We start from the raw sequence: 27,986 nt of genomic DNA, 5'->3' as shown, positions 1-27,986 counted from the left end.
TCATGGCTGAGAAGTAAAAGAGCTACAATTTGAATCTAGGCCTGACCAATTCCAAAGCAAGTGCCTTTTCCATTATCATATGCGGTCTCATGAAGAGCTTAACATTATCACCAACATACTGTCGTCATTGTCATCGTCGTCATCATCATCATCATCATCATCATCATCATCATCATCATCATCATCATCATCATCACCACCACCACCACCACAGGAAAATGAAGGACATGAAAGGCAGGGTGCCAGGAACAGCTATGGGCCCAGCCTGTGTGTAAACCATCCATACTCAGACTGGCTCAGGATGCCCACTGCCTCCCTTAGTTCAGTCTCCTGTCTGCTGCGTGTCTGCCAGAGCCCTCTCTCCTTCAGCCTCACTAGCGCCCAGCGTCACTCACTGGAGAATAACTGTTTCTCAGAGAAAGGCACAGTGAAAGAATCTTGGCTAGAGTTACGGGGGCTTCTGCCAAGAGCCTTGATGTTGAACAGGCCCATTTATAGCAATCTAAAGAAAAGGTAAAACAGCAGGCTGGCAGATGTTGGAGTCCAGAGCATGAAGACCCTTGGTCCTTCTTCAGTGGAGCTGACCTGGGCTGGAGGTAGGGAGTTTGAAGGGGTTGAATGACTATGAGTCAGACACAATGGCTGAGACAGAACCCACAAACTCATTTCATTCTTACACACCGAAGACTGAAGAAATCCTACAATAAAGTTTTTAAAACTCTGACCTCAAAAGAGTTTTAAAAAATGTTTTTAATGGGGGGGAAAAAAAACCACAAAAATGGTTTCTAATCTCATCATCTTAAATGACTGCTTTTGGTATTTGATATGTCTTAGCTGCCAAACATTTTCTGCCTATATGACTTTTCTTTATAAAAATGAAAAATGAAAGTGCTTTGGATAGCTCACCATTTTATTATTTACTTATTTAACTGAATTGAATTTCTTGGAGGTACCAGTGAGTGAACCCAGGGCCTTGTGCATGAACAGGGCAAGGTCAAAGGATCTCAGTTTGAAGCCAGGTTGGAAAAGCCAAGTGGAACTCCATCTCCAATAGGTTAGCAAAATACTGGACTTGAGGTGTGGCTCAAGTGCTAGAGCGCTAGCAGAGAACAAGCAAGCTGAGCAAGAACATGAGAGTTTGAGTTTAAGCCTCAGTACAGACACGTACACACACACACACACACACACACACACACACACACACACACACACACACACACACACACACACACACACACACACACACACACACACACACACACACACACACGCGGTCTTGACCACTCTTCCACTTGTGTTTTGTTTTTGTAACAGAGGTCTAGCTAACTTTCCCCAGATTAGCTTCAAAATTCACAATCCTCTTGTCTCCACCTCACCAATAGCGAGGACTAGAGTATAGCACCCCACCCTTACATTAAAAATAAATATACAAGCTGGGTGCCAGTGGCTCACACCTGTAATCCTAGCTACTCAGGAGGCTGAGATCTGAGGATCACGGTTCAAAGCCAGTACAGGCAGGAAAAGTTTATGATACTCTTATCTCCAATAAACCACCAGAAAACCACAAGTGGCGCTGTGGCTCTAGTGGTAGAGCGCTTGCCTTGAGCTGAAGACCTGAAGGACAGCGCCCACACCCAGAGTTCAAGCCCCACGACCAACAAAATAAGCAAGTAAATAAATAAAAATACATACATCCATACATCCATACAAAAGTAAATAAAACTCTAAAATTTTTTATAACATTCTTGTAATTATCATATATACATATTCTAATGAATAGATATATACCAATTATGTTCCCATATAGAATTTTAGATAATTTTATATACATAAATACAATTTCTTCTGGGTAAATTCTTAAGCTACTGAATCAAAAACTGGATTTTGGTATATACTACCACATTATCGTCTAAGATGGCTATATGAATTTATATAAAAATAATCTTTTCTGAGGTTGTGGAGTTTTGTAAAAGCAATATTTCATGTATTATCAATACTTTAGGCTCACATTAAAACTCTCAGTTCAAAGCTGGGCAACAGTGGCTCATGCCTGTAAGTCTAGCTACCTAGGAGGCTGAGACCTGGAGGATCTCAATTTGAAGCCAGGTTGGAAGAGCCGAGTGAAATTCCATCTCCAATAAGCTAGCAAAATGCTGGACTAGAGGTATGGTTCAAGTGGTAGAGTACTAGCTGAGCAAGAACATAAGAGCTTGACTTTAAGCCCAAGTATAGACACACAGACACACAGACAGACACACAGACAGACACACAGACAGACAGATACACACACACACACACACACACACACACACACACACACACACCTGTATTGTGAGTTAGAAAAGGTAAACTAAAACAAATACATATATTCTTAAAAACATTAAGTGGTTTAGGCAGTATGCACTAAGAATCTTAAAAACATGCATTACTCTGTTCAGTAATTCCACACTTAAGATGCTCTAGACTAAGGAAAAAAAGGATTTAAAATGAAGATATTCATTGCAACCTTACTTACAGGAGGAAGGAAGGAAGGAAGGAAGGAAGGAAGGAAGGAAGGAAAAGAAGGAAGGCAAGCAGGAAGGCAGGCAGGAAGGCAGGCAGGCAGGGAAAGATACACTTGTCATCCTAGCTATTTGAAAGGTTGAGACTGTTGGGATCATGGTTCAAGACAGCTCTGACAAAAAAAAAAATGCTTTTGACTGTTTCTCAACACAAAGCTGAACAAGATGGTATGAGCCTGTCTGTTATCCTAGCTACTGAGAAGCTCAAGAGAGGCCAGGGGACAAACAAAGACACTATCTCAAAAAGAATCAACAAAATTAAGAGCTGGCAGAATGACTCAAGTAGTAGAGTACCTGCTAGCAAGCACAAAGTTCTGAGTTCAAATTATAGTACTATCCTCAAAAAACCCAGCTATTTACAAAGAGTTTTTTTTAAACATGAGAAAATGCTAACTCCTTTTTATGCCAAGTGGAAAATTAAACCTAGACATAAAATTGTAAATATACTATATATACTCAAACACAGCTCAAACTATGTAATGTTTATTTAAAAAAGGAAGACAAAAAGAAAGTAAGAATTATTCTAAAATGCAGAGACTGCCTCTGTGATATGGGCTTATTGGATGAAAATTTCCCTTTTAAAGAAAGTCTTCATTTCTACAATAAACAGATATTACTTCAATAATCAGGAAGAAAAGTAAACAAATACATTTTTTAAAACTTTTGAAGCTACTATCAGCCACAGTCTTGTTTATACAAAATAAAACAAACAACTCACACCAAACATTTGGCTGATGTTTTCTGATTAACGGAGAGAACAAAACAACGTGCACACAAGACTTTGTCCTAAACATTTTCCTACCCCAACTTTTTACTATATGTCTGTAAATGAAGTTAGCAACTATAAGCTAAGAATTAACATTTAAATATAAGTGTCTTTGAGCAAAGACTCTGATAGTGAAAAGTTGTGCAATATAAGTATCACAGATCCACTTAGAGAGATAGCCTGAAGGACCACAGAAAATACTAACAAATGGCCAGGTAACAGTGGCTGGAGCCTATAAACTTGTAATTCTCAACAAAAAAAAACTGGGCCTGGTGACACCTGCCTATCAGCTCAGCTATATGGGGAGCATACAAAGGACGGAAGACATGCTCAAATGGTAGAACACCTGTTAACAATGACATACACACACACACACACGCACACACGCACACACACGCACACACACGCAGGCACGCATGCGCACTAACAGCCATCTCTAACTGTAGTTACTCAAGAAACTGAGACTAAGCATTGTAGTACAAAGTCAGCCCAGTACAAGAGACTCTTATCTCCAATCAACCACCAAAAAGCCAGACATAGAGCTGCTCAAGTGGCAGAGTGCTAGCCCCAGGACCAGTACGTGTACACACACACACACACACCCAGGCACCACACACACACACACACACACATACACACCCACACACACACACACACACACACACACACACACACCACTAAGAAGCCCTAGAAGCCCTGGCCACACACACACACACACACACACATACACACCACTAAGAAGCCCTAGAAGCCCAGGCACCAGTGGCTCACACCTGTAATCCTAGCTATTCAGGAGGCTGAGATCTGAGGATCGCAATCTGAAGCCAGCCTGTACAGAACTAAGTCCTCGTGAGACTCTTATCTTCAATTAACCACTCAAAAACTGTAAGTAGCACTGTGGCTCAACTGGTAGAGCACTAACCCTGAGCACAAAGAGGCTCAGAGACAGTGCCCAAGCCCTGAATTCAAGCCCCATGACCAACCAAACAAACAAACACACACAAAAGAAGGGAAAAAAATGTCTAATCTTAATAGGTTGGTGATACTTTAGTGTCCAAGGCTAATAGGTGAAAGCTTTTAGGGAGGTCTGTTACATGGGTTTTATGGAAATCTGGTTATTTGATCATTTTATCTTTTACAAGGAGCTTGGGCTCTACATCCCAAGACTGTCAGCCAAGTGAGAAATGCCTAAGCAGGCCCGGAGGTCTGCAGGCTTACTATAAGGAAGCAATGTAAAGTCTAAGAGTCAGAGACACAATGTCCAAGGAGAGGGACAAGGAGCTGGCACACCTGGGGTCGAGGCTAGGGTAAAGTCTATTTGAGATCTGATCATGGCTCAGAAGCAACCAGCCCAATCTGAATGTCCTTTTTGAGCTAATGCAGAGAAAAGGAGGGCAGAACAATTGCAAGAGGTGAGCTTTGAGCATTAGGTATCACACTTTTTAATACAGCAAAACAAAATGAAACTCAAGGAGTCAAGCAACTTCATGAAGTATAAAAATATTCTTTTCGGGCTGGGATGTAGCTCAGTGGCAAAGCGCTTGCCTAGCAAGTGCAACGTCCTGGGTTCGATCCCCAGTACCAAAAAAGAAAAGACAAAAAAAATACAGTTAAAAAAAAAACCCAAACAAAAAAAAATATTCTTTTCTTTTTTCTCCCCTTCCTTTCTTCGTATTAAGGGGTTTCTTAGGTCCTTACCTTCACATGTGCTTTTACAGAATTATCTGGGGAGCTTCTTAAAAATATATATTGTAAGCCAGGCACCGGTGGCTCATTCCTAAATTCTAGTTACTCAGGGGGCTGAGGTCTGAGGATTGCAGTTCAAAGCCAGCCCTGGGAGAAAAGTTTGTGATAGTCTTATCACCAATTAATCACCAAAAAAGTGTGTGTGGAGGGGGGGGGTGTCAAAAGCAGATTTGTGGCTCAAATGGTAGAATACTAGCCTCAAGCTGAAAATGCTCAGGGACAGCACCCAGGCCCTGAATTCAAGTCCAGGGCCAGCAAACAAACATACAACAATAAACATTGCTAGGGAGATATACAGAATCAGAAAACAGGGGGCAAAGCTCTGGAATCCATCTAAAATTCCTTCCAAGCGATTGTTTTGGCTGGCCCTCCAATAACCAGTGCTAACTGCTGGTCCAGAAGGAAAGCTGTAAGTCACTTTGTGGACTCCTAAGGAGTCCCCAAACTTGTACTCAAGCTTCTTCCTTTTTTACTTTCATCCTGTCCACATTTCTATTCATCCTTCCTACATATGACATTTTCATTGCAGGCTTCAGAGCCTCTCAAGCCCTTCACATGACACTAAACATTATTAACATTACTAATCTACCTCCAAATACTGGTAAATTCACCTCCCCGCTCACTTACCAGTGATACTGCTCAGGCTCAGGTCATCATTAATTCCTGTCTGGATTTCTGCAATTGTCTCCTTGCCTCCAGTTTCATCTCTCCCAATGTTATCTACCTGGCCACAATAGTCATGTCTCATAAACACAGATGTGATCTCCCTACCAAAGAAATTTTTCAAGACAGTTACTGTACAAAAGTCTTCTTGAAGTTTAAAAACTCTTGGGCCCCACTCCAGATTCACTAACTTAATCTCAGAATAAGGCATCAGATGCCTGCAGTTTTATAAGGTGCTGTTCCCTTAGACTGTCGTGAACATCCATACTTCCCTGTTAGAAAAAGAGTGGGTTTGGCTCACGTGGCTTGCTTTTGATCATTGGGCTTTGCCAGGAGCAGTGCTTAAGATGTGCTTCAGTGGCTGAATGTGTTGTCTTGGGCATTTGCTGCTGCTGAGGAATGATGCCCCAGGACACTTGTTAACTCTTGAAGACTGGAGCTATATAAAGCAGACGAGCCCAATCCAAGATTTGAAGCCTACTGAGAGCCTAGTCTAGAATAGCTACCTTCCACAAGCTTTTGCAGAATTATCTGGGGAACTTTCAAAATATACATGTTCCAATAGAATATGGCCCATAGAAATGTGAACAAAAAATAATGCTTTGATTATTTACTATAGCTAAGATATGGAACCAACCCATATGCCCCTCAGTAGATGAATGGATCAAGAAAATGTGGTATATATACACAATGGAAGCTATGCCTCCATCAGAAAGAATGACATTGCCCCATTTGTTAGGAAATGGAAAGGCTTGGAAAAAAAATTATATTAAGTGAAGTAAGCCAGGCACAAAGAAACATAGGTCCCATGGTTTCCCTTATTTGCAATATCTAGTATATGTCTGAGTCAAGCAGAAAAGGTCAGATAAGGTGATGTTAGGGAAATGAACCCTAAGAAATGTTTTTTTTTTTCTTTCATGCGATTGTTTCTAACACATTTATAAGATTATTTCTTTGTTGCTTTGTATGTCCCTCCCCCACAGTATATCCCCTGCTTTCACTGTATTTGATGTCGGTATAATTTGTAGAGGGGAAGGGGAAAAACAAATCGTTTAACTAGGGATACAGGTGGACCCATTGTAACAATGAGATGTACAAGTCGTTATGTCGAGAACAAACTTTACAACTTCGGTGGGGGGGGCGGATTGGGTGGGGGGGGCGGGGAAGGATGGGAATGGATGGGAAGGGGAAACAAAAGAGGAGGCTACAATGCTTGATAAGAAATGTATTCATTATCTTGCCCATGTAATTGTAATCCCTCTGTACAGTATTTTCACAATAAAAAAATAATGCTTTGATATTGTAAATCACCAAGTTTTGGAGTAGCTCCTACACAAAATTATTGTAACCACAGGTTCCTGAGGCAGATGCCCAGATGACATGAAAACTTCTGGACATAAAGTTAAATTTCCAAGTTTGGTATAAAAGACCTTCTGTGATGTGCTCACTGCCTTCTCTGTTCATTCTGTAGCCTCCTCCAAGGCTTGGGCCCCAATGACCTAGATGCATAATGTGATACTCGACCACTATACCAAGCATATGCTATCCTACCATTCTTCCTCTTTTCTCCATATTATTCCAGGAATTCCTCTAGGACTCAAGTGCCACTACTCAGCACACTGAGATCATAAGTGCTCACTTCTCAGCAACCAGAGAACCAGACAAGAGAGTGTTAGCAAGTGGGCTCTGAAATGTGTTGCTCTGTGTCTAGATCCCATCTCTACCACTTACCAAATAGTGTGACTTGGGCATGTTACTGAAACTGTCTCACTACCTTGTTGTTTTGATGCTGGGGATTGAACCCAGGACCTTCTGCATACTATGAAAGTATTCTGCCACTGGGCACTGAGCTACAACCCTAACCCCTATCTCAGAGTTTTGTAGTGATGAGGATAAAGGATTCAGCACAGAGCTGGTGCAAAGGAAAAGCTCTAGCATCATGTCTTCTTCCATGAGTCCTTTGGGATCTGGCACAGGGCTATATCCAGAACAGATTTAGTAAATGTTGACCCCGTGAATGTAAGGACCAGAGGCTTCTGATTTAACTGAACAAATAATTCTCTTTTTTGGGGGGGCAGGGGGGTGGTTGTGGGGCCTGAACTCTGGGCGTGAGCACTGTTCCTCAGCTCTTCAGCTCAAGGCTAGCACTCTACCACTTGAGCCACAGCGCCACTTCCAGCTTTTTCTGCTTATGTAGTGTTAAGGAATTGAATCCAGGGCCTCATACATGGAAGGCAAGCACTCTACCACTAGGCCACCTTCCCAGCCCCAACAAGTAATTCTTTAGGTCAGGCACATAAACACTACATCTCTTGGTAACAGTACCTGCTTCTCTATGAGTCTAATGGTATCCTCTGAGGTCTTGTCCTTTGATTTCTTCAGCTTATTAATTGCATTGCTACGTACTCTCCGTAAAGAGTCTTTGGCCTTGTTGGTATTCTGTTTGGCCAGTTTCACCAGCATTTCCCTGTGTTCCCTGGTTACTCTGATAAAAGAGAAACAAACAAATAAACAATAAAACTACAACCTTCCAGCAAAATCATTCTATACATTAACCTCCAGCCAAGAATTTAACACCATTTTGTTTACTAGCTCAATACTCTGTAACTTTACTTGTCAGATGATGATCTTCACAGTTCCTGGTGAGTTAGCAAAGAAAAGCCAGTAGAAGTACCACTTTATAGTATAATCCAGAGGCAGAAAGACAAGTATATCATGTTTCTTTCATAAGTAGAATATAGACCTAAAAACAAGCCAACAAACCAACCAACAAAAAGACATAAATATGCAAATGGGGATATCTGAGGGATCCAGGAAGAAAGAGATGGGGAACAAGAGAAGGCAATGGGGTACTGAAGTACATTGTGTGTATGTTTGAAGTGTAAAAATGAAATCCATTATACTATAATAAGTTAACGACTATTTTTACTACTAGTTTTTCCCTGATATGAACAAACAGAGGCTAACAACAAAGCATTAGGACTGGCACTTTTGACAAAGGTCCTTACAACCACCACCAGTCAGTTATTATTTTACATTTATTTGATCTTCACGACAATCTAGCAAAGCAGCTCAGCACATTTTTCCTGCCTTCCTTGCTAGATCTTGTACAAATTGAGTGCTACTCACTCTCTACCAAAACCAAAGTTAGGCTCTGAGCAAGCTAGGATGAAAGTGATGGACCTATGACCTGCTCTCCAAGAGCTTAGTTGGGGAGAGAGACAAGAGGCATCTACTAACACTGATAAATACTACAGTAAGACAAATGGGGAAGGACCAGGTGCCGTAGGAAAAGCAGCTCAGCTCACTCAGCAGGAGCTGCCCAAGTTTAGGAAGAGGGCAGTGAAGGAAGATTTCCCCAGAGAAATGGTGTCTAGATACTAGTATTCACTGCTGTTCACCAGTATTCTTGTTCTCATCCTCTGACACATAGTAGGAATATGTCGCCCCTCTTCTGATTTAGCCTGTACAGTTTGCATTCACCAATGAGAAGTGAGCAGAAGTGATACATGTTACCTCACCTCACTTCCTTTCCCCTGGCCACTGAACTTATGGAGATGAAGCTTCCATCAGCTTGAGACCGAGGATAATGATGTGATCAACATGATCTAATAGGCAGCAAGAGCAAGAAATAAACAACTGTTCTCTCTAGACTTGGAGAATCAGTCTAAGTTGTCTGTACTGGCAGGGGAAAGAAGATTTCCAGGAGAAAAGAGCATTTATAAAGGCTTTATGAGGTAAAAAAAAATCATATTTCATTTGCAGATGGGAGCACAGATAACCAAAAAATGAGTGACAAGGTTGAAGTACTTTATATGCACATATGAAAATAGAAATTATTTTAAAAAGAAGAGAGAAAGGGATAAGAGAGTGATAAAGGGAAGGAAGCTGATGGGAAAATTGTATTCGTGTATGGAAATGTCACAGTGAAATCGTCCCTGTACAACTAATGTATGCTAATTTTTAAAATCTTTTTAAAAATGAGTCACAAGAGAAAGGCTGAAAAGTCATATTCTGGAAGATCTTTTTTTTTTGAAAAACTTTTTTTAATATAAACATATATTTATTGTAAAAATGTTGTACAGAGGGGTTACAGTTACATAGTAGGGTAATGAGTACATTTCACAGTGAACATTGTTACCTCCTCCTTTGTTTTCCCCCACCATCACTTCCCTCCCCACCTCCCCAACTCCTCCCGCTGCCGCCACCCCCGACATTGTAAAGTTCCTTTTCAACATAGTGTCCTGTACATCTTATCTCACAATGGGTCAAACTGCATCTTCATTTAAATGTTCCACAATATCCCTTCCCCTCCCCAAATTACAAAAATGTACATACAAGGTGCAGAGCACGAAAACAGGGGTTATACTGTGGGGGAATAACATACCAAAGAAACAAAAGAATCACGTAGTGCTTTCTAAGTATATTAAAAACACTAGCAAGAAAGAAAAAAACACTTGTGACCCTGTCATGGGGTACATTTTGCTTAACATTATCTCATTTGGTCATATGTACATAGCCTTTGACCTTCTCTGCTTGTCCTAGAAATGTACTAGTCACTACAAACAAGGGAAACCATGGGACCTATGTTTCTTTGGGCCTGGCTTACTTCACTTAATACAATTTTTTCGAAATCTTTCCATTTCCTAACAAATGAGGCAATGTCATTCTTGCTGACAGAGGCATAGAATTCCATTGTATATATATACCACATTATCTTGATCCATTCATCTACGGAGGGGCACTGGGGCTGGTTCCATATCTTAGCTAAGGTAAATAATGCTGCAATTAACATGGTTGTGCTGGTAGCTTTGATATGACCTTGCTTGTGATCATTTGGGTAAAAGCCCAAAAGTGGGATTGCTGGGTCATAGGGAAGCTCTATGTGGAGTCTTTTGAGGAACTTCTATACTGCTTTCCAAAGTAGTTGAACAAGTTTTACACTCCTCCCACCAACAATACAGTAGGGTTCCCCTCTAGCCACATCCCCTCCAGCATCTGTTATTACTAGATTTCTTGATTATAGCCATTCTAACTGGGGTGAGGTGGAATCTCAACACTATCTTGATTTGCATTTCTTTTATGACTAGAGAAGTTGAACATTTCTTCATATGTCTATTGGCCATTCTTATTTCCTCTTCAGAGAAGTCTCTCTTAAGTCGTTAGCCCATTTATTAATCAGGCAGTTGTTTGAGGATCTGTTGTTGGGGGATTTAGTTTGTTGAGTTCTAAGTATATTTTAGATGAGACCTTTGTCCATTGTATGACTAGTGAAGATCTACTCCCAGTCCGTGGGCTTTCTGCTGATCTTGCTAGCAATGTCCTTTACCTTGCAGAATCTCTGCAGTTTCATGCAATCCCATTTGTACAACCTTTCTTTGATTTGTTGTGTTTCTGGGTCTCTACTAAGAAAATTTCGGCCTGTGCCAAGGAACCCTAGAGTTTCTTCTATTCCTTCCTGTAATGTTTTAGGGTGTCTGCTTTTATTTCGAGGTCTTTGATCCATTTGGAGTTTATTCTGGTGCAGGATGATATATACGGATCTAACTTTAGTTTTCTACAAGTGTTTAACCAATTTTGCCAGCACCATTTACTGAAAAGGCTGTCTTATAAAGGGATCATCCGTTTATAAAGAGGCTATGAAACCCATTATATTGGTGAATAAAATGAAGCCCAAGAAGTTTGGTATCTTATTCAAACTCACACGTAGGCCAAACACCAGTAGCTATCATCCTAGCTATTCATAGGGCTAAGATCTCAAGGATCACAGTTTAAAGCCTGCTCAGGCAAAAAGTCTATTTTATAATAAACAGCAAAAAGTCAGCTTGAAAGTGTGGTTCAAGTGAACCCAGAGTTTGAACTCAGCAAGGACCTGTGTTCAAATGCTAGGAAGGAAGTCACATTCAGTCAAAGCTAAGGAAGTCCTATCTCATAAGTCACTGGTTGTAGTACAACAAAATTTCTCTTCCCTAAAATGGTCACCACTGGCATGTTTCCTGACCCTCAAATCAACATGGTTCTTGTTGAGTAAGGACAATCCCAAGTTCCCGGTCCATGATCAGCCGCTGAACATTAGGAGGCATTTACCTGACATTTTTTCTGATAACAAAAAAAAGTAAATGAGAATTTTGAGGAAGAAAAAGCTCGGAAGACAAAGTGGACAGCTGTTTTATAAATAACTTCTTCCGAATTCAATTACTAGAAAATGTTCTCCAAATAAAACTGGTTCTCATTACTATTATTATTAAAACCCCTCTACGCCATGTTGAGTATTCAGTCATCCTCACACAAACTCTTCAAAGTAGACCCTCATTTTCCACTGAGGAAACTGAGGCTCTGAATTGTGTGTATGCCTGTGTGACAGCACTGGAATTCAAATCCAAATCATGCTAGACTCCATTCTTTCTACTCCTCCATGTTGCTTACCCCTTGTAACCTATTTCAAATAAATCATGCACTTCTGCTTCCAGGCAGAAAGCTTTTCAAAGTCAGTAATATGAATCTTAAGACTGAAAAGGACAAAACCACCATGTCAGGAGTTTAGGGATTTGGATCAGATCTTGTTACTTTTATGGTTTTTAATTCACTGAACAAAAATCATGCTGACATGTTTAGGTCTCTTTTTTGTTCTGCCAAAGCATATGTCAGTATAAGGAAGGAAAAGGAAAATTAAAACGATCCACTGATTCAAAAACTTAATCCTGCTGAAATACTAGGAGGGGCAGAAAATAAATGAATCAGATTGTAAGAAACTTTTTAAACTTCTCTCAAAAGATCAAATATTTTATACAGAATTTTAAATGGGTATCCCACTATTTAGAAATCCTTAATGAAAATTTTTATCTATTTTTCTTTTCAATGCCTTGTTATATTTGTATTTTACATGGAAGAAAAAACAGTACTTTTAAAAACACAAACAGACTCAAAAAGTTTTAAAAGGGCACATAAAGAAAAAGAATTTATTATATGTAACTTGGCTTTAATGTATTATTTTGTATTTATTAATGTAAACATATTACTGTATTATTAATACAGTTATTATTTTGATATTGTCAAAAATACCTATTTAGCTGGCTGTGGTGTTACATGCCTATACTCTCAGCACTAGGGAGACTGAGGCAGAGAGATTCCAAGTTCTAGGCCAGCATTTCCTATCTCAAAAAACCAAAATAGGTTAGGTAAGGTGGCTCTTGTCTGCAATCACAGTTCCAGGACAGCCAGGATGTTCATCTCAACCAATAAGCTGGACCTGGTGATCCAGTGAAGCTGAAGGCTTAAAAAAGCAAAAAAGTGTTAGGAGTACATGGCTTAAGTGGCAGGCCTGCCTGGTAAGTGAAAGGCCCTGAGCTTAATTCTGAGTACCACCAAAGTAAGTAGAACAAAATAAATAAAATATGTCTCAGAATTCAAATAGTCATCACAACAAGCAAGGATGCTGGATATGACACAGGGTGTGCTGAGAGGAAGAAGCGCAAATGCAAATGCATACTGGTTCGGGATACCCAAGCTGAAAGGTAGCAAAATCGACTTTACCTTTCTGAACCTGAGTTTCCTTACCTTTAAATGAAGACAAAACAGACATCTGACAGGGTAACTAGAGAAACTGATACAAGGAACATAAAGTACAAGCAAAGATGGCAGTGTGCAGTATTTATGAGTGTTTTAATCAAATACATTTAATAACTTCCTCATGAAACAATAAGGGCACATCTGTTTTAGAAAAGGAACATATTATATTATGGAAATATTTTTATTTCTTTCCAGACTAGTGATTAATACATCTGATCATCTGCATCTCACATTCATAGGGTTCTGTGTATGAACTCACATTTAAGGCTTTTTTCCTTCCTTCCTTCCTTCCTTCCTTCCTTCTTTCCTTCCTTTTTTTCTCTCTCTTTCTCTCTCTTTCTTTTGTGATACTGGGGTTTGAACTTGGGGTTTTAACTAAGGGTCTCACACTTGCTCAGCTTGTTGGCTTGGCTGGCACTTTGCCTCCAGCCTGGCTTTTACTGGTTATTTTGGAGATAATCACATAGGCTTTCTGCCCAGGCTGGCTTCAAATCATGATCCTTCACATCTTAACCTTATGAGTAGCAGGGTTAAACGCCTGGCTTGTTTCTAGGATTTTGAACCAAGATACTCAGTCCTGAGCCTCCAAAATAATTTGATGTTCATCAGCTTATCAAGCAAGTACTCATGGCCAGACTCTGGGCACTCTAGAGAGGAGACAGGCTGGGTCACCTTTTCCAGAGACTGGTGGACACAAATCTGTAGGCTACTACAGTACTTACAAAGACAATAAATTGTGTTAGGACCTTCTGTCTTGGAAGAAGCTTGTAGAATTGTGGCACAGTCTTTTGCTTTGAGATTTGGAAAATGCCTCGAGTGCATGCTGACTGTTAGCTTCAGAACAGAGGGTATTTGGAAGAGAAGCACAGGACAGGAAGAGATGTAATGGTAGAAGAACAAGGCCGGAAAGTGCATGCCCACGTGCATTTGTTCTGCAGGCCTACAGGTTTTACAAGCCACAAAACTCAGGCTTCAAAAAAAAAAAAAGGACGAGGTCCCATTTATATGATAAATTCTAAATTTTCTCAATGAGCACCAGATGATGATGGGAAGGTACTGGCTGAGGAAGGGTACAGCTCTAACCAGACTGCAAAACCCAGCTCCATGCCACTCTGAGCCTGTCACTTCCAAGCTGAGTGACTGTAAGCTAGTTATTTAAACTTCTGAGCTTTAGTTTCTCATCTGGAAAAAGAACTTTAAAACAAACAAAACAAAACAGCAGTTCCAATTCAGAGTTATGATGAGTCTCAGGAAAGTAGCCAGTCAAGCTTATTCTGATAAAAAATAAACACTCAGATAATGTGAACTGTCTTCTGCTGCTACTTAGGCTTCAGTAACCTCCACAGGGTTGAAAGTTTTATCTAACAGAGAAATAACAGAACAAGATTTACAATTCAGCTTTGATGAATAATTGATCATCTCACAAGCATTTTAGAATTCAAATGTTTCTGCAGATAGCCCTGAAATCTTATTTTCATTCTTCATTCATTCAATCATTCAACAATTGTTTACCTATTATATGCAATATAATAGGTATTATATTATATTATTATGGCAGAAATAAGGTATATTTTATGTTATTATGGCGGAAATAAGGGATATTATCTTAAATACACATAGTCTATCAAGGAAGACAGACATAGTTATTAACTAACTTACAATTCTAATGAACACTATAAAGACATAAAATTAGCTGGGTACTTACTGGTGGCTACTTAGGAGGCTGAGATCTGAGGATCATGGTTTGAAGCCAGCCTGGGCAGAAAAGTCCCCATGAGAACCTATCTCTAATAAACTACTCAAAAAAAGCTGAACATGGCACGGTGGCTCAAAGGGTAGAGCACTAGTCTTGAGCACAAAGAGGCTCAGGGACAGCACCCGACCCTGAGTTCAAGCCTCAGGACTGGCAAAAAAAAAAAAAAAAAGACATACAGAATTCCATGAAAATAATTTGCAAAGGAAGGGTATCCGATCACTCCTGGGATCGTAGGAACTAAATGTCAAGATACTTAAGTTAAGATAGTAAGAATGAGGAGAGAATGGTGGGAGATCATATTCAACAAAGGGAAGGAAGAAATGTAAAAGGCATTTTGTCTCCAGGTATGGAAAGTGCTCTTGAATAGGCTGAAAAAAAAGGCATGTTGCCACAGAAGAGGAGATTCAAGAGGTTGGCAAGGGCAAAGCTATATGGGCCCTTCAATGTCATGCTAAAATGGAAACATGTACTGGAATACCATCCAGCCTTAAAAAATTGATATCCTAGTATGTGTCACACATGAATAAGGTTTAAGAGAATATGGTAAGTGAAATAAGAGAGAGTCAACAGCACAAATATACTTTATGGTTTCTGAAGTTGTCTTTTGGTTAATTTTTGCTGGTAGTAGGGCTTGAACTCAGGACTAGTACTCTACCCACTTGAGCCACACCTCCACTTCTGATTTGTCAAATTCTTAAAAGAAGATAAATAGCAGTTACACTGATGGAAAAAGGGAAATGAGGGGAAGAGTTAAATGAAGACTTTTCAAATGGATACAGAGTTTCAGTTAAGCAGGATGAAAGGCATTTGAGACTGGCAGTGCAACAATGTGAGTTAATGTTACTGACTAAAACAGCCACATTTTTAGTATATATTTTATAATTTTTTTTTTTTTTGGTCAGTTGTGGGGCCTGAACTCTGGGCCTGGGCACTGTCCCTCAGCTCTTCAACTCAAGGCTACCCACTTGAGCCACAGCGCCACTTCCAGCTTTTTCCACTTATGTGGTGCTAAGGAAGTGAACCCAGGGCCTCATACATGCAAGGCAAGCACTCTACCACTGGGCCACCTTCTCAGCCCTATACTTTATAATTTTTTAAAGTAGGGAAGTGGGTGTCTTGGTAGATTGTTTCAATGAACATGGTACATGTACACAGGAGAGTATCAAGAGACAAGAGGACATTTTTATCAGACTTTTGTGTAGACATCAATGTATAAACCACATCTAAGTACATGGGAGAAATCATACAGAGCCCCTAAGCAGGCAGGAGGATGGGAAATCAAGACCCATCCCCCAGCAGCTTCTTGGTTCGGTGATGAAAGTGATAACTTTTTCTTCAAGGGGCAGGGAGCCTCCTGGCAGGGTGGGGGTTGACCTAAGCTGGCAAGGTCATACTTTGTACAAATTCTGCCAGCCAGATCTTCCAGTAACATCCTGGTCAGGGGCCTTCTTGCAAAGTTCCTTGAGCATGTTCCTATGAACAATAGGCAGAGGGCATGCCCCAGTGGTAACTAACATAACAGAGAATCCCACTGACTGAAGTGATATTTCCTATTGTTTCAACCACATGGGACACACAGACAAAGCTACACATCAGCACAGGAAGACTTGCTCACTTTGGGGCAATTAGCAAATACCAGTTCTAGGGAGACATTCAACTTTAGAAAGATCTTTGATCATTTAAAAAAAAGAGTCTTATTTTAAGCCTTGGACAGACATGCTTTAAAGCCAAGACCCAAGTTGGAATCACAATTCTGCCAGCTTATTAGCTGTATAATTTTGAATGTCTCCCATTTTCTTATGTATGGAATGAGGAGTATGGATATCACCCTGAGTGTGGATGTGAGGATGAAATGAAATGATAAAGAGCAAAGGCATAGCCTATTGTCAAGGGTATACACTGTAGGAGCTCAGTGCAGGGTGGTTGCACTATTATTCTTCCTACAGACTCTGCAGGTCTTGGAGACAACAAGGGTATGATTCTGAAAGCAGTCGGTCCCTTGGAATTTGGCCCAGAGTGGACAGGGAACAGAGGGACAGCAGGGAAACAGAGAAAAGCATCAGGAGTGGCAGTGGGGGCCACAAAAACCACTGCTTCTGCTCCAGCGGCTGGGAGCAGGGGGGAAGCTAAGGGAGAAAGAAGCTGCGCTCTAGAGAATGGCATATTAAAACATATTTCTGACAATTCCTCTTTCTCAAGCCAGCTACCTCTACACAGGGTTTCAAGGAGACTCCCAGAGTAGTAGCATGGGCCTACCATCAGCAGATGTGTGTCCTGCTTCGTTGTTTACTGGAAATAGCTGCCCAATGCTTTCAGAGACTGTAGGAAATGTTTTTGTTTGTGCAGCCCAGCCAGATTTCCTATGCTTCCAGGTGCCCTACCCCCTTTCCCTACCACTGGCCTGTCTTACATACATTAAAGTCTCATAAAGACATAGTATAGAGGAAATCACTTGAGAAAGACTTTTACCTCCCAGTAGGAATTTTAGTTGTCTCTGGGGACCCAACTGGTCACCTGCTTTCAAAGGGTTATTCTGTGAGCCCAGCTAAACCCTCCTGAAACACAGGCCCTCGGGACAGAAAAAGAAACAGGAGGCCAGGGTTACCCTGACTGAGTCATTTCTCCTTCCTTATCACCCTAGGGTGGAATCCAAGCCCTGGGACAGGTAGACACAACTCTTTCCCCAATTCTCACAGAGATAAGAACAAGCCTAGGTTTGGTGGTCAACACACCCCTGATTCTCAATGCAAAGCTGAATAACTGGACAGTGGCTTTGTGTCTGTCTAGTGAAGCATTGGAGGGAAGTCTCTGAATCCAAACTGCCAGGGTTCAAAGCCCAGAGCTATCGTGTCTAAAGTATGTGATCCTGGGCAAATAAATTAACCTTTGTTTCAGTTTTCCTGTCAGTATATATAATACTATTCACTTAGACAGACTGTTATGAGGATTAAAGTTAATAAATTATTAATTTATATAAGTATATAATTGCATTATATATTAACTTATATAATTAATAAAATATTGAAGTTAATAAATGTACGAGTACATATAAACACGGTATGTTATTTTCACAACTGTTAAATGCAGGGCTAAGGGCTGGGATGGGGTTAAAAATGTTCCTATTCTCCACAGGGTTTTGAGTAAGCTGTCAATTACAAGATAATAGATTTTTGTGGTGGGCGGTGTGTAGCTCAGTTGTAGAGTACTTACTTACTACCTGTGAGGTTCTAGGTTCAATCCTCCACACTACTGAGAGAGAGAGTTTAACATACATACACAGGTTCTGAGATGGGGCACAAAGAACTTCCTTCTGTGATTTTTGTTCCTCTTTCAAACAGGAGTAATTAACATTCTGACCTGAAAAGACTGTTTAAAAGACTGAACGTGTCAGCTAATACATGAATAGCATCAGGAACTGTAGTAGGCACATACACATAGTGAGCACTCACTCTCCTTTATTCCACAGATACTGGTTACGTGACTGCATACTTCCCATGCCAAGCCCTATTCCAGGGATACTCCAATTAATAAAACTGACAGAGTCCTCCCTCTCTTGTCTAAAAAGATACACATTCTAATAAAGGGCAGATAAGACCGTAAACAAATAAATTGTACAAAAAAGAAATGTGCTATAAAAAAAATAAAGAGAAGGAGCTATGGAAGCATCTTGGCAGCAGTATTGTAACAGCCTGGTTTATATTTGCCTCTTCATCTGGCCCTAGTGTTATCAGTCTCCTTTTCATAAAAATAATAACTAATATTTGCAGAGACCTTTAAACAACTGGGCACTGGGCTGATGCAAGCTCAGTGAACCTCACTAAAATCCTAGACATTGAGATTATTATTACCTGAATTTTACCAAGTACAAAGCAGAGGTTCAGATCAAGAACTCTGCCTATTCCTGATAGACCTGGAATGTGAACCCAGTCTAGGTTGACTCCTGAGTTCCAGGCCTTCCCCTGTACTTCCTGTAGATGTGTTGGTTAGATAAATCTAGTAGATATCCTTACTAGAGGTATTAGTAAGAAGAGAATTCCTCATCCACTAAAATCTGCTGAGATATATATCTCACTGATACCCTCCAATTCCCCATATATATCCAAGAATGGCTGGAAGAAGATAGGGAAGGAAGGGAAGGAAGGAAGGGAAGAAAGAGGGAATAACTATAGGTGACTGCAATGAAATAAAACAAAAACAAAAACAATTACTAGGTACTGTAAAGTGATACATGAAACACAAGGAAGAGAATCCTGAAGGGGCAGGGAGAGAAAGAACCTTGTCTGTGTGCAATTTTAACCTAAGTATTGATGATAACTCTACTCTGCCCAGGCTTCTTTCTGTGCTTCAATCAGCACATTGGTGCCTGGAGGTGGCCCCACCTATACTCTTGGGACATGCAGTGTCAAGAGGCACTTCTGAAAAACCACAGTGGAAAGCAACTAGAGGTGACCCCACCTATACTCTTGGGACACGCAGTATCAAGAGGCACTTCTGAAAAACCACAGTGGGAAGCAATGCTGAAATAGGACTAGACAGGAATCCCGAAACTACATGGAATCTCCAGGACTAGATGACTAGATGATGAAAGGAGATGGAACACTGAATTCAACCTGGAGAATGAATGGCCCTATAAAGCAGCCATGGCAAGCAGGTTGTAAGGATAAACAGGAAAAGAAGAAAGCAGCCACAGCTGCTTCAAGTGGATTTTGTGGACACCCTAGTACAAGTCAGATAATTAGCCTATCATGTATGTCAACAGGCATTCTTCTTTGATGTTTACTTTTCCTTTCAAGATTACTATATATGTATGGGCTATCTAAGAAATGAGAATTACCAATATTTCCTGGAACGTGTAAATTATATATACCATCCCTGTAACAAGATCTGTAAGGTAATACAGTGCTGGCCCAGCAGCCCATGTCATCAGCTTCAGCAGCAATGAGATAGTATGGCAAGGACTGGGGCTCTGGAAGCACACAGATTCAAAATTGAATAATGGCTCCCCCACTTCCTAACCTGTAACCTTACCAATAAAACTTTCTGATCCTAGTTTCCTTCTTTGTATTATACCATCTCAAAAAAGGTATTTTTAAGCAGTCAAAAAAATAATGAAATCACCATGAAAATATATACACATATTATTAAGAATAAATTAAAGCCAGGCGCCGGTGGCTCTCGCCTATAATTCTAGCTACTCAGGAGACTGAGATCTGAGGATCACGGTTTAAAGCCAGCTCGGGCAAGAAAGTCTGTGAGATTCTTATCTCCAAGTAACCACCAGAAAAACAAGTGGCACTGTGGCTCAAGTGGTAGAGCGCTCACCTTGAGCTGAAGAGCAGAGAGACAGAACCCAGGCCTAAAGTTCAAGCCCCACGACCAACCAAAAAAAAAAAAAAGGAATAAATTAAAAAGAATAAAGGCATGATGTGGCACTGGAGGCATTTAATACTATGTATATAAACTAAATATAAGTGTTCCTCTTATAATGAGGATAATGTTCCAATAAACTCATTGTAAACTGAAATATTCTAAGCTAAAAATGCATTATATCACATGCCTAACCTACCAAACAATGTAGCTTAACACTTCAGCAGACTGTTCAATATACTTTCCTATTGTTATTACATGATTGCCTAGGAGCTAAGACTCACTGCCACAACCAAGACCACAAGGAAGTACTATACCATATCTTGCTAGCCAAGGAGGTTAAAAAACATAAAATTCAAAGTACAGTTTCCACAGACTCCATATCATCATAAAATTAAAAATCTTATATCAAATCATCACAAGCCAACAACTGTGTGTATGTGTGTATGTGTATACATTAATATATGCATCTTTTAAAATATAGGAGAATGCATACTAAAGTAAAAAGCAGTTACTACTAGAAAGAATAGTAATAAACTTGGGAAATAGTAAGTAAACATTTCTTTTTATATTTCTATAGGATTTTTTCATGTGTAAATCAGTACCAGGGCAGAACTCAGGGCCTTCAGCTCTTGCTTGGCTTTCTTGCTCATGGCTGGGGATCTACCAATTGCACTCTGCCTCCAGTCCATCATTTCAGATTTTTCTGAGCAGGTCTCAGTACCCTAAGGAGCAAAGATTATGGGTGTGAGATACCAGCTCTTAGCTTTCTATAGGACCTGAATGTTTGTGATGTGTATTCTTGCAATTAAAAAAAAAGAGATAAGCCAGGCACCTCTGGCTCACACCTATAATCATGTCTGTAACCCTAGCTACTCAGGAGGCTGAGAGCTGAGGATCATAGTTCAAAGCCAGCCTAGGAGGGAAAGTTCATGAGATTCATCTCCAGTTATAAAGCTGGAAGTGGTGCTGTGGCTAAAGTGGTAGAATGCTAGCCTTGAGCAAAAAGCTGAGGGATAGCACCTAGACCCTGAGATCAAACTGCAGAATTGAAAGAGATAGAGAGAAAGAGAAACAGAGAGAGAGTGAGAAATAAAAGTTATATATTTGATATGAGACTCATGGCCACACTATATATTTATAACACAATAATAAAAGGGGAAACCAACCAATCAAAAAATGGGCAAAAAATTTGAACAGATATTTTTCTAAGGAAAATACAAAGCACATGAAAAGAAGGCCAGTATCACTAGTTACTAGAGAAAAGCAAATTAAAAGCATGAGATTTCACTTCACACCATTAGGATAATAGTAAGTGTTGGCAAGGAAGTAAGAAACTGGAAATTTCATATATTGTTGGTAGGAATGTAAAATGGGAAGCCTATGTGAACATCTGGCAGTTCCTCAAAAGTTGGGGTTACAATATAACCCAGCAACTCTACTACTAGGAATATATCCAAGAAAATTAAAAACATGTTCCCACAAAAACTTGTACAATATGCATGGTACATTGTTCACAGTAGCTAAAAAGCAAGAAAAATCCAAATGGTCCTCAGCTGGCAAACTGCTAAATAAAATGTGGTGTATATCTGCAGAATGGAATATTATTTTTCAATCAAAAAGCACCAGTACATGTTATTGTGTTGATGAGCCCTGAGAACAGTATCCTAAGTGAAAGAAGCCAATCACAAAAGACCATAGACTTTATTATTTCATTTATATGAAATGTTTGGAATAGGAGAACTAGAGATGGAAAATAAATTAGTAGCTGCCTATGCCTATCCCAGAAGGATGTCTGGGGCAGAAGAAGAGTGTGACTGATAATGGTACTAGGTTTTTGGTATGTGACAGTGAAAAAAATGTCCTAAAAGTGATTGTGGTGATGGCTGTACACCTCTGTGGACATATTAAATAAAAGCCAGACTTACATTCTTTTTTTTTTTTTTTTTGGGTCCGGTCGTCGGGCCTGAACTCTGAGCCTGGGCACTGTCCCGCAGCTCTTCAGCTCAAGGCTAGCGCTACCACTTGAGCCATAGCGCCACTTCCAGCTTTTTTCTTTTTGCTTATGTAGTGCTGGGGAATCCAACCCAGGGCCTCAGGCATGCAAGGCAAGCGCTCTACCACCGAGCCACCTTCCCAGCCCCAGACTTACATTCTTGTAATGGTGAATTAAGATGTCAACAAAACTGTTAAAAAGCCTCAATCTCTCTAGTCCTAATCAAAGAACTGTCAGGCCATTTCTTCAGGCAGAAAAGGTCATAGGATGGAAAACTTTATGACAATTTTTTAAAAATCACCTGTATTGAGCGTCTTTCCATTTTCCTCTGTACTGGCTTCTAATGTTGTAATGTCTAATCTGCTTTCCTGCTCTCTCTCCTCTTCCTCCTTCACAGGAATTTATCCCCTTAGTCCCTACCTACCGCATCTTGCTTATGACTGAAGCCAGAGGCTTCTTCATATCAGGCAGGGGCCCTACCACTGAGCTGCTTCCCAGCCCTCTCCCAAGTTAATGTTGCTATTACCCCAACTTACAAACTAAGGCTCAGAGAGCTGAAATATTTCACCAAAGGGCACAGACCTTTTATTCTTTTTTAGAATTTTTCTATCCCTGAGGTTCTTCCCCGTATCAGTTCCTTGGCTGTAGAGCAGCCTCCCCTCCCCATCCAACACTGCCTGGGAAACATCCTACCCTGCTTCACCCAAAAAATCCTGGTCAGCATCCATGACAAACTGTTCATACAGTAGAGAAAACAAAAAACAAAAAACAAACAGAAATTAGCCTGAAGAAACTATAACTAAGGGCCTTTTACTCTTGTTACGTGGGAAGCTACCTTGTCTGATTCTAAGTAGAATCTGCCTTCTATCACCTGGGAACTAAGTTTGCTTAGGATAGGCATCAGGTCTTCCAACAATGCCCCGAAGAAAAGAGGGAGCTGATGACAGCGAATATCCAAATATCCGATAGTGAGGAGGCCTTAAAGACTTCTTCTGTGAGCAGAATATAAAGGAAAGTGAGAGTCCCTGGCAGAAAATAAAACAAACCTCACAGCACAGGCAGAACTAGTCTCTAGATTTTCCTATTTGAGATATACCTTCCAGGAGGTCTTGTTCACCATAATTCACATGCAAAGAACAAACCAAGTGCTTATTAACAATCAAACTACAGTGTTCCTGAGCAACTTAAATTCCACGATAATTACAACATAATTACTCAATTCTTCCCATCCCTAAAAGTGTGTGTGTGTGTGTGTGTGTGTGTGTGTGTGTGTGTGTGTGTGTTTGTGTGTGTGAGAGAGAGACAGACAGACAGACAGACAGACAGAGGCAGAGACAGGGAGACAGACAGAGGAAGGAAAAGGGGGAGAGAGAGAGGAAGGGAAGGAAGGAAAGAAGGAAAGAAGGAAGGAAGAAAGGAAGGAAGGAAGGAAGGAAGGTAGGAAGGAAGGAAGGATGGAGGAAGGAAGGAAGGAAGGAAGGAAGGAAGGAAGGAAGGAAGGAAGGAAGGAAGGAAGGAGCGAACAAGCAAGCTAGCTCATGAACCTGGGGTTGGGAGAGAGGCTAGAGAGGAGACAGAAGAGAGCACTGAGACAGAAAGAGAATTCAGCAACAGAATAAATATCCTTAGTTTGACTCCCAAATAATCAGGGGGAAAAAAAGAGAGAGAAAGAGATGCTTCCAAAACTACTTAGCCAGGAGAATTAGATAATGATAAATATTGTAAAAGAATTAAAATATGTCAAGTACCTATGATGTGCCTCCCACATGAATCCTCATGTATAATATCCTAGAATTCCAAAAAACCACAGACATTATTCTCATTTTAAACTAAGGAGGCTGTCAATTTCAAAAATTTAACCAAGCCAGGCACGGGTGGCTGATGCCTGTAATCCTAGCTACTCAGGAAGCTGAGATCTAAGGAACAGAGTTCAAAGCCAGACTGGTCAGGAAAGTCCCTGTGGGCCTTTTATCACCAATTAACCACTCAAATACTAGAAGTAGCGCTGTGGGTCAAGTGGTAGAGTGCTAGCCCTGAACACAAAGAGGCTCAGGGACAGCTTTGACACCCTGAGTTGAAGCCCCACAACCAAACCAAACCAAATCAAACCAAACCAAAACTAAGCATCCTACTGGGAGACACTGACTGCAGTGGGAGGTACATGCCTCAGATGGGATCTCAGGGCTTGGAGAAGCACACCCTCACAGCTTCCAGCTATGAAACTGTCAGATCATCTACAACACACATTTTTTTGTGTGTGTGAAAATACCTTACAGAGGGGTTACAATTACATGGGCAAGGTAATGAGTATATTTCTTATCAAACATCGTTGCCTCCTCCTTTGTTTCCCCTTCCCATCCCTTCCCATTTCCCACCCCTCCGCCCCCCAGCCAAAGTTGTAAAGTTCGTTTTCGACATAACAACTTGTACATCTCATTGTTGCAATGGGTCCACCTGTATCCCTATTTAAATGATTTGTTTTTTCCCTTCCCCTCCACAAATTATATCAGCATCAAATACAATGAAAGCAGGGGTTATACCGTGGGGGAGGGACATACAAAGCAACAAAGAAATCATCTTATAAATATGGTAGAAACAATTGCAAGAAAGAAAAAACATTTGAATAACGATCTTGGGGTTCATTTCACCTAACCTCAACTTATCTGACCTTTTCTGCTTGTCTGAGACATATACTAGTTATTGCAAATAAGGGAAACCATGGGACCTATGTTTCTTTGGGCCTAGCTTACTTACTATAATTTTTTCCAAGTCTTTCCATTTCCTAACAAATGGGTCATTGTCATTCTTTCTGATAGAGGCATAGAATTCCATTGTGTATATATACCACATTTTCTTGATCCTTTCATCTACTGAGGGGCATCTGGGTTTGACACCATGCCAAGACCCCATTCTCTAGACTGCTCCAAGCCAATGACCTGAATGGCAGAATACACTAAAGCCAGACCATTATAATCAAAGAACAGGAACACCCGAGCATCCTGGCTAAGACTTCCTCTTAGCTGCACTGCAGTAAATATCCTATCCAAATCATCCTTCTTTCCTTCCTTCATGGTCTCAGACCTGGACCCTACCTACATTCACTTCCCTTCCTCTTTATCTCTCATGAGTGTCAGCAGCAATATATCTCTTACATATCTTATTCTGTCCTAGTATCTGCTTCTTGGAGGATACCAACTGAAAAATCCAGAGAGTGACAGAATAGGGACTTAAGCCCAGCCCTAATCCTGAAGGCTGGTCATCTTCTTATACCACAGAGATGGATTAATTGATAAATTAGACTATTACATGCAATTATCAGCAGACCCATCAGCAGTATTCAGAATAGCTGATCACTCCACTTTCATTGAAAGTCTTCACTGACATATGTTGACTTTGCAAACAAAAAGTTCTACAAAATCAATAGTGGTTTCCTATGGAAAAGATGATGGAAGTGTTTTAATTTTTTATTTAATTCCACTTTAAAAAAATGTAATGCAGTCACTGATAAAAGAATAGTAGGACATGGCTGGGAAGGTGGCTCAGTGGTAGAGTGCTTGCCTTACATGCATGAGGCCCTGGGTTCGAGTCCTCAGCACCACATAAGCAGAAAAAGCTCAAGTGGTAGAGTGCTAGCCCTGAGCTGAAGAGCTGAGGGACAGAACCCAGGCCCAGAGTTCACCACTGAAAAAAAAAAAAAAAGAATAGCAGGACAATCAACAAAAGATATAAACTGAAAGGATATTAATTAATCATATGTACTTTTATCTCTTGAGTGAATTTATCATTTTGTTACAGCATTTATTTAAAACTAGACATGAACTCAGCAGTTTCAAACCAAAGCAGCCAGGTTCCACTTGGTGTAGTTTAGGGCAGAATGAAGAAGTGAATAAGATGGAGGCAGAAATGGACCAATCAAAGCAAACACCTCAAAACCTTTCAGAAGTCCAGATTAAGAAGAGAAAGGCTGCTATCAAAAGATTAAAAAAAGAAAGAAAGAAAAGCAGTCACAAAGAATCCATTCTGACCCCACTTGGGCCACTTTCAGCAATGTGATCTCAAGCTTTAACATCTGAGAACTACAGGCACCTCATCCGTCAGAGGAGGCTCAAAACAAACTCTGACATCAGGCACTAAGAGACTGAGATCTGAAGATCACAGGTCCAAGCCAGCCTAGGCAGGAAAGTCCCTGAGACTCATATCTCCAATTAACCATCCAAATGTTGGAAGTGGAGTTCAAGTGGCAGAATGCTAGTCTTGAGCAAAAAAAGCTCAAGAACAGCACCCAGGCCCTGAGTTCAAGTCCCAGGATAGCACAAACAAAACAACAACAACAAATCCCAGACTCCTAACCACATAGTATGGATAGAATCTGCAGAACCTCTAGTGTAAATGGTTAGTAAATGGTACCTCAAATGTGATTGCATAAATAGGAAAGAAAAGTAAGAGAAACTATTTTAGCTAATCTCAAAAGGAATGTTCAAAGGTTTCATTCAGCTGACTGCCTTATCTTAATAAAAACACTGGCTGGAGAAGAAAGTAAAACTACATCCACAGTTAGTGGGGAAGAATATAAGCCAGTCTCTGAGGCTCAATAGTATTTTGCCTGAAGAGAGACAAGACAGACTCAGCAACACAGAGCTGATCTACAGAAGCTACAAAAAGAGGAACTGGCAACAATTTCCAGCTGTGTGGCCCAAGACTAATACTTTACCTCTCTGTTATTTTGTTTTTGGGGTTTTTTGTTGTTGTTGTTGTTGTTTTTTTTTGGATCTGGTCATGGGGCCTGAACTCTGGGCTGGGCGCTGTCCCTCAGCTCTTCAGCTCAAAGCTAGCGCTCTACCACTTGAGCCACAGCACCACTTCCAGCTTTTTTCTTTTTGCTTATGTGGTGCTGAGGAATCGAACCCAGGGCCTCATGCATGCAAGGCAAGCACTCTACCACTGAGCCACCTTCCCAGCCCTACTTTACCTCTCTGAATCTCAGTTCCTCATCTCTAAAAGAGAATGATGATCTTACCTATTTGTGACAGGAAATGAAAGCAATAGAACATTTGCTAACATTGTGTGTTTAATAAACATCAAAAGCTTCCTGCAGATTATTTGCACAATGAAATTCCCTAATAATTATGTAAAACAAATTCCATAAGTTTTAATTTTGCAGATGGGCTTTGAGACTCATACAACTAAAAAAGCTTAAGAGCTGGAACTCAATTCAATGTGACACCAAGACAGAAATTTAACCACTATACTGTTGTCTTTATATGTATCTATGTCAGGGAAAGAAAGTTTCTAGCAGATTAACTCCCTTTCTTACATCTTTCTTTTTTCCTAAAATTGTAAGTAAATAGAAAATTCATCTTACTGAAATCATAATCCACTCTACACTTGCACAGTTTCTTTAAGGAAATCATACTATTTAATTATTTTCTCTCTTGGGGTCTGGTCGTGGGGTCTGAACTCTGGGCCTGGGCGCTGTCCCTCAGCTCTTCAGCTCAAGGGTAGCACTCTACCACTTGAGCCACAGCGCCACTTCCGGCTTTTTTTTTCTTTTTGCTTATGTGG

The 27,986-nt window shown here is 40.4% G+C and overlaps 1 protein-coding gene across 7 annotated transcripts in view; it reads right to left on the bottom strand.

The window, feature by feature from the left end:
* Positions 1 to 27,986, bottom strand: part of LOC138820989 (ribosome-recycling factor, mitochondrial) — a 60,237-nt gene that overhangs the window by 4,688 nt on the left and 27,563 nt on the right. For 4 of the 7 annotated variants that reach the window (XR_011370029.1, XM_070013070.1, XM_070013062.1 and 1 more), the window contains one exon: positions 8,062 to 8,221. The exons of 1 other annotated variant lie outside the window; for it this stretch is intronic. Coding sequence is in view for 4 of the 6 variants with exons in the window: in XM_070013070.1 (XP_069869171.1) it covers positions 8,062 to 8,221 (160 nt within the window). In the remaining 2 variants the exon portion in view is untranslated. Of the gene's footprint in view, positions 1 to 8,061; positions 8,222 to 21,033; positions 21,154 to 27,986 lie in introns of all 7 variants that reach the window. 2 more of the 7 variants (XR_011370027.1, XM_070013044.1) reach the window with 2 other exon arrangements.

Source organism: Dipodomys merriami, unplaced genomic scaffold (assembly GCF_024711535.1).
Source record: "Dipodomys merriami isolate MVZ:Mamm:240054 unplaced genomic scaffold, mDipMer1.0.p SCAF_11, whole genome shotgun sequence".
In the NCBI taxonomy this organism is placed as follows: domain Eukaryota; kingdom Metazoa; phylum Chordata; class Mammalia; order Rodentia; family Heteromyidae; genus Dipodomys; species Dipodomys merriami.
This window is presented reverse-complemented; position numbering and strand designations above follow the sequence as displayed.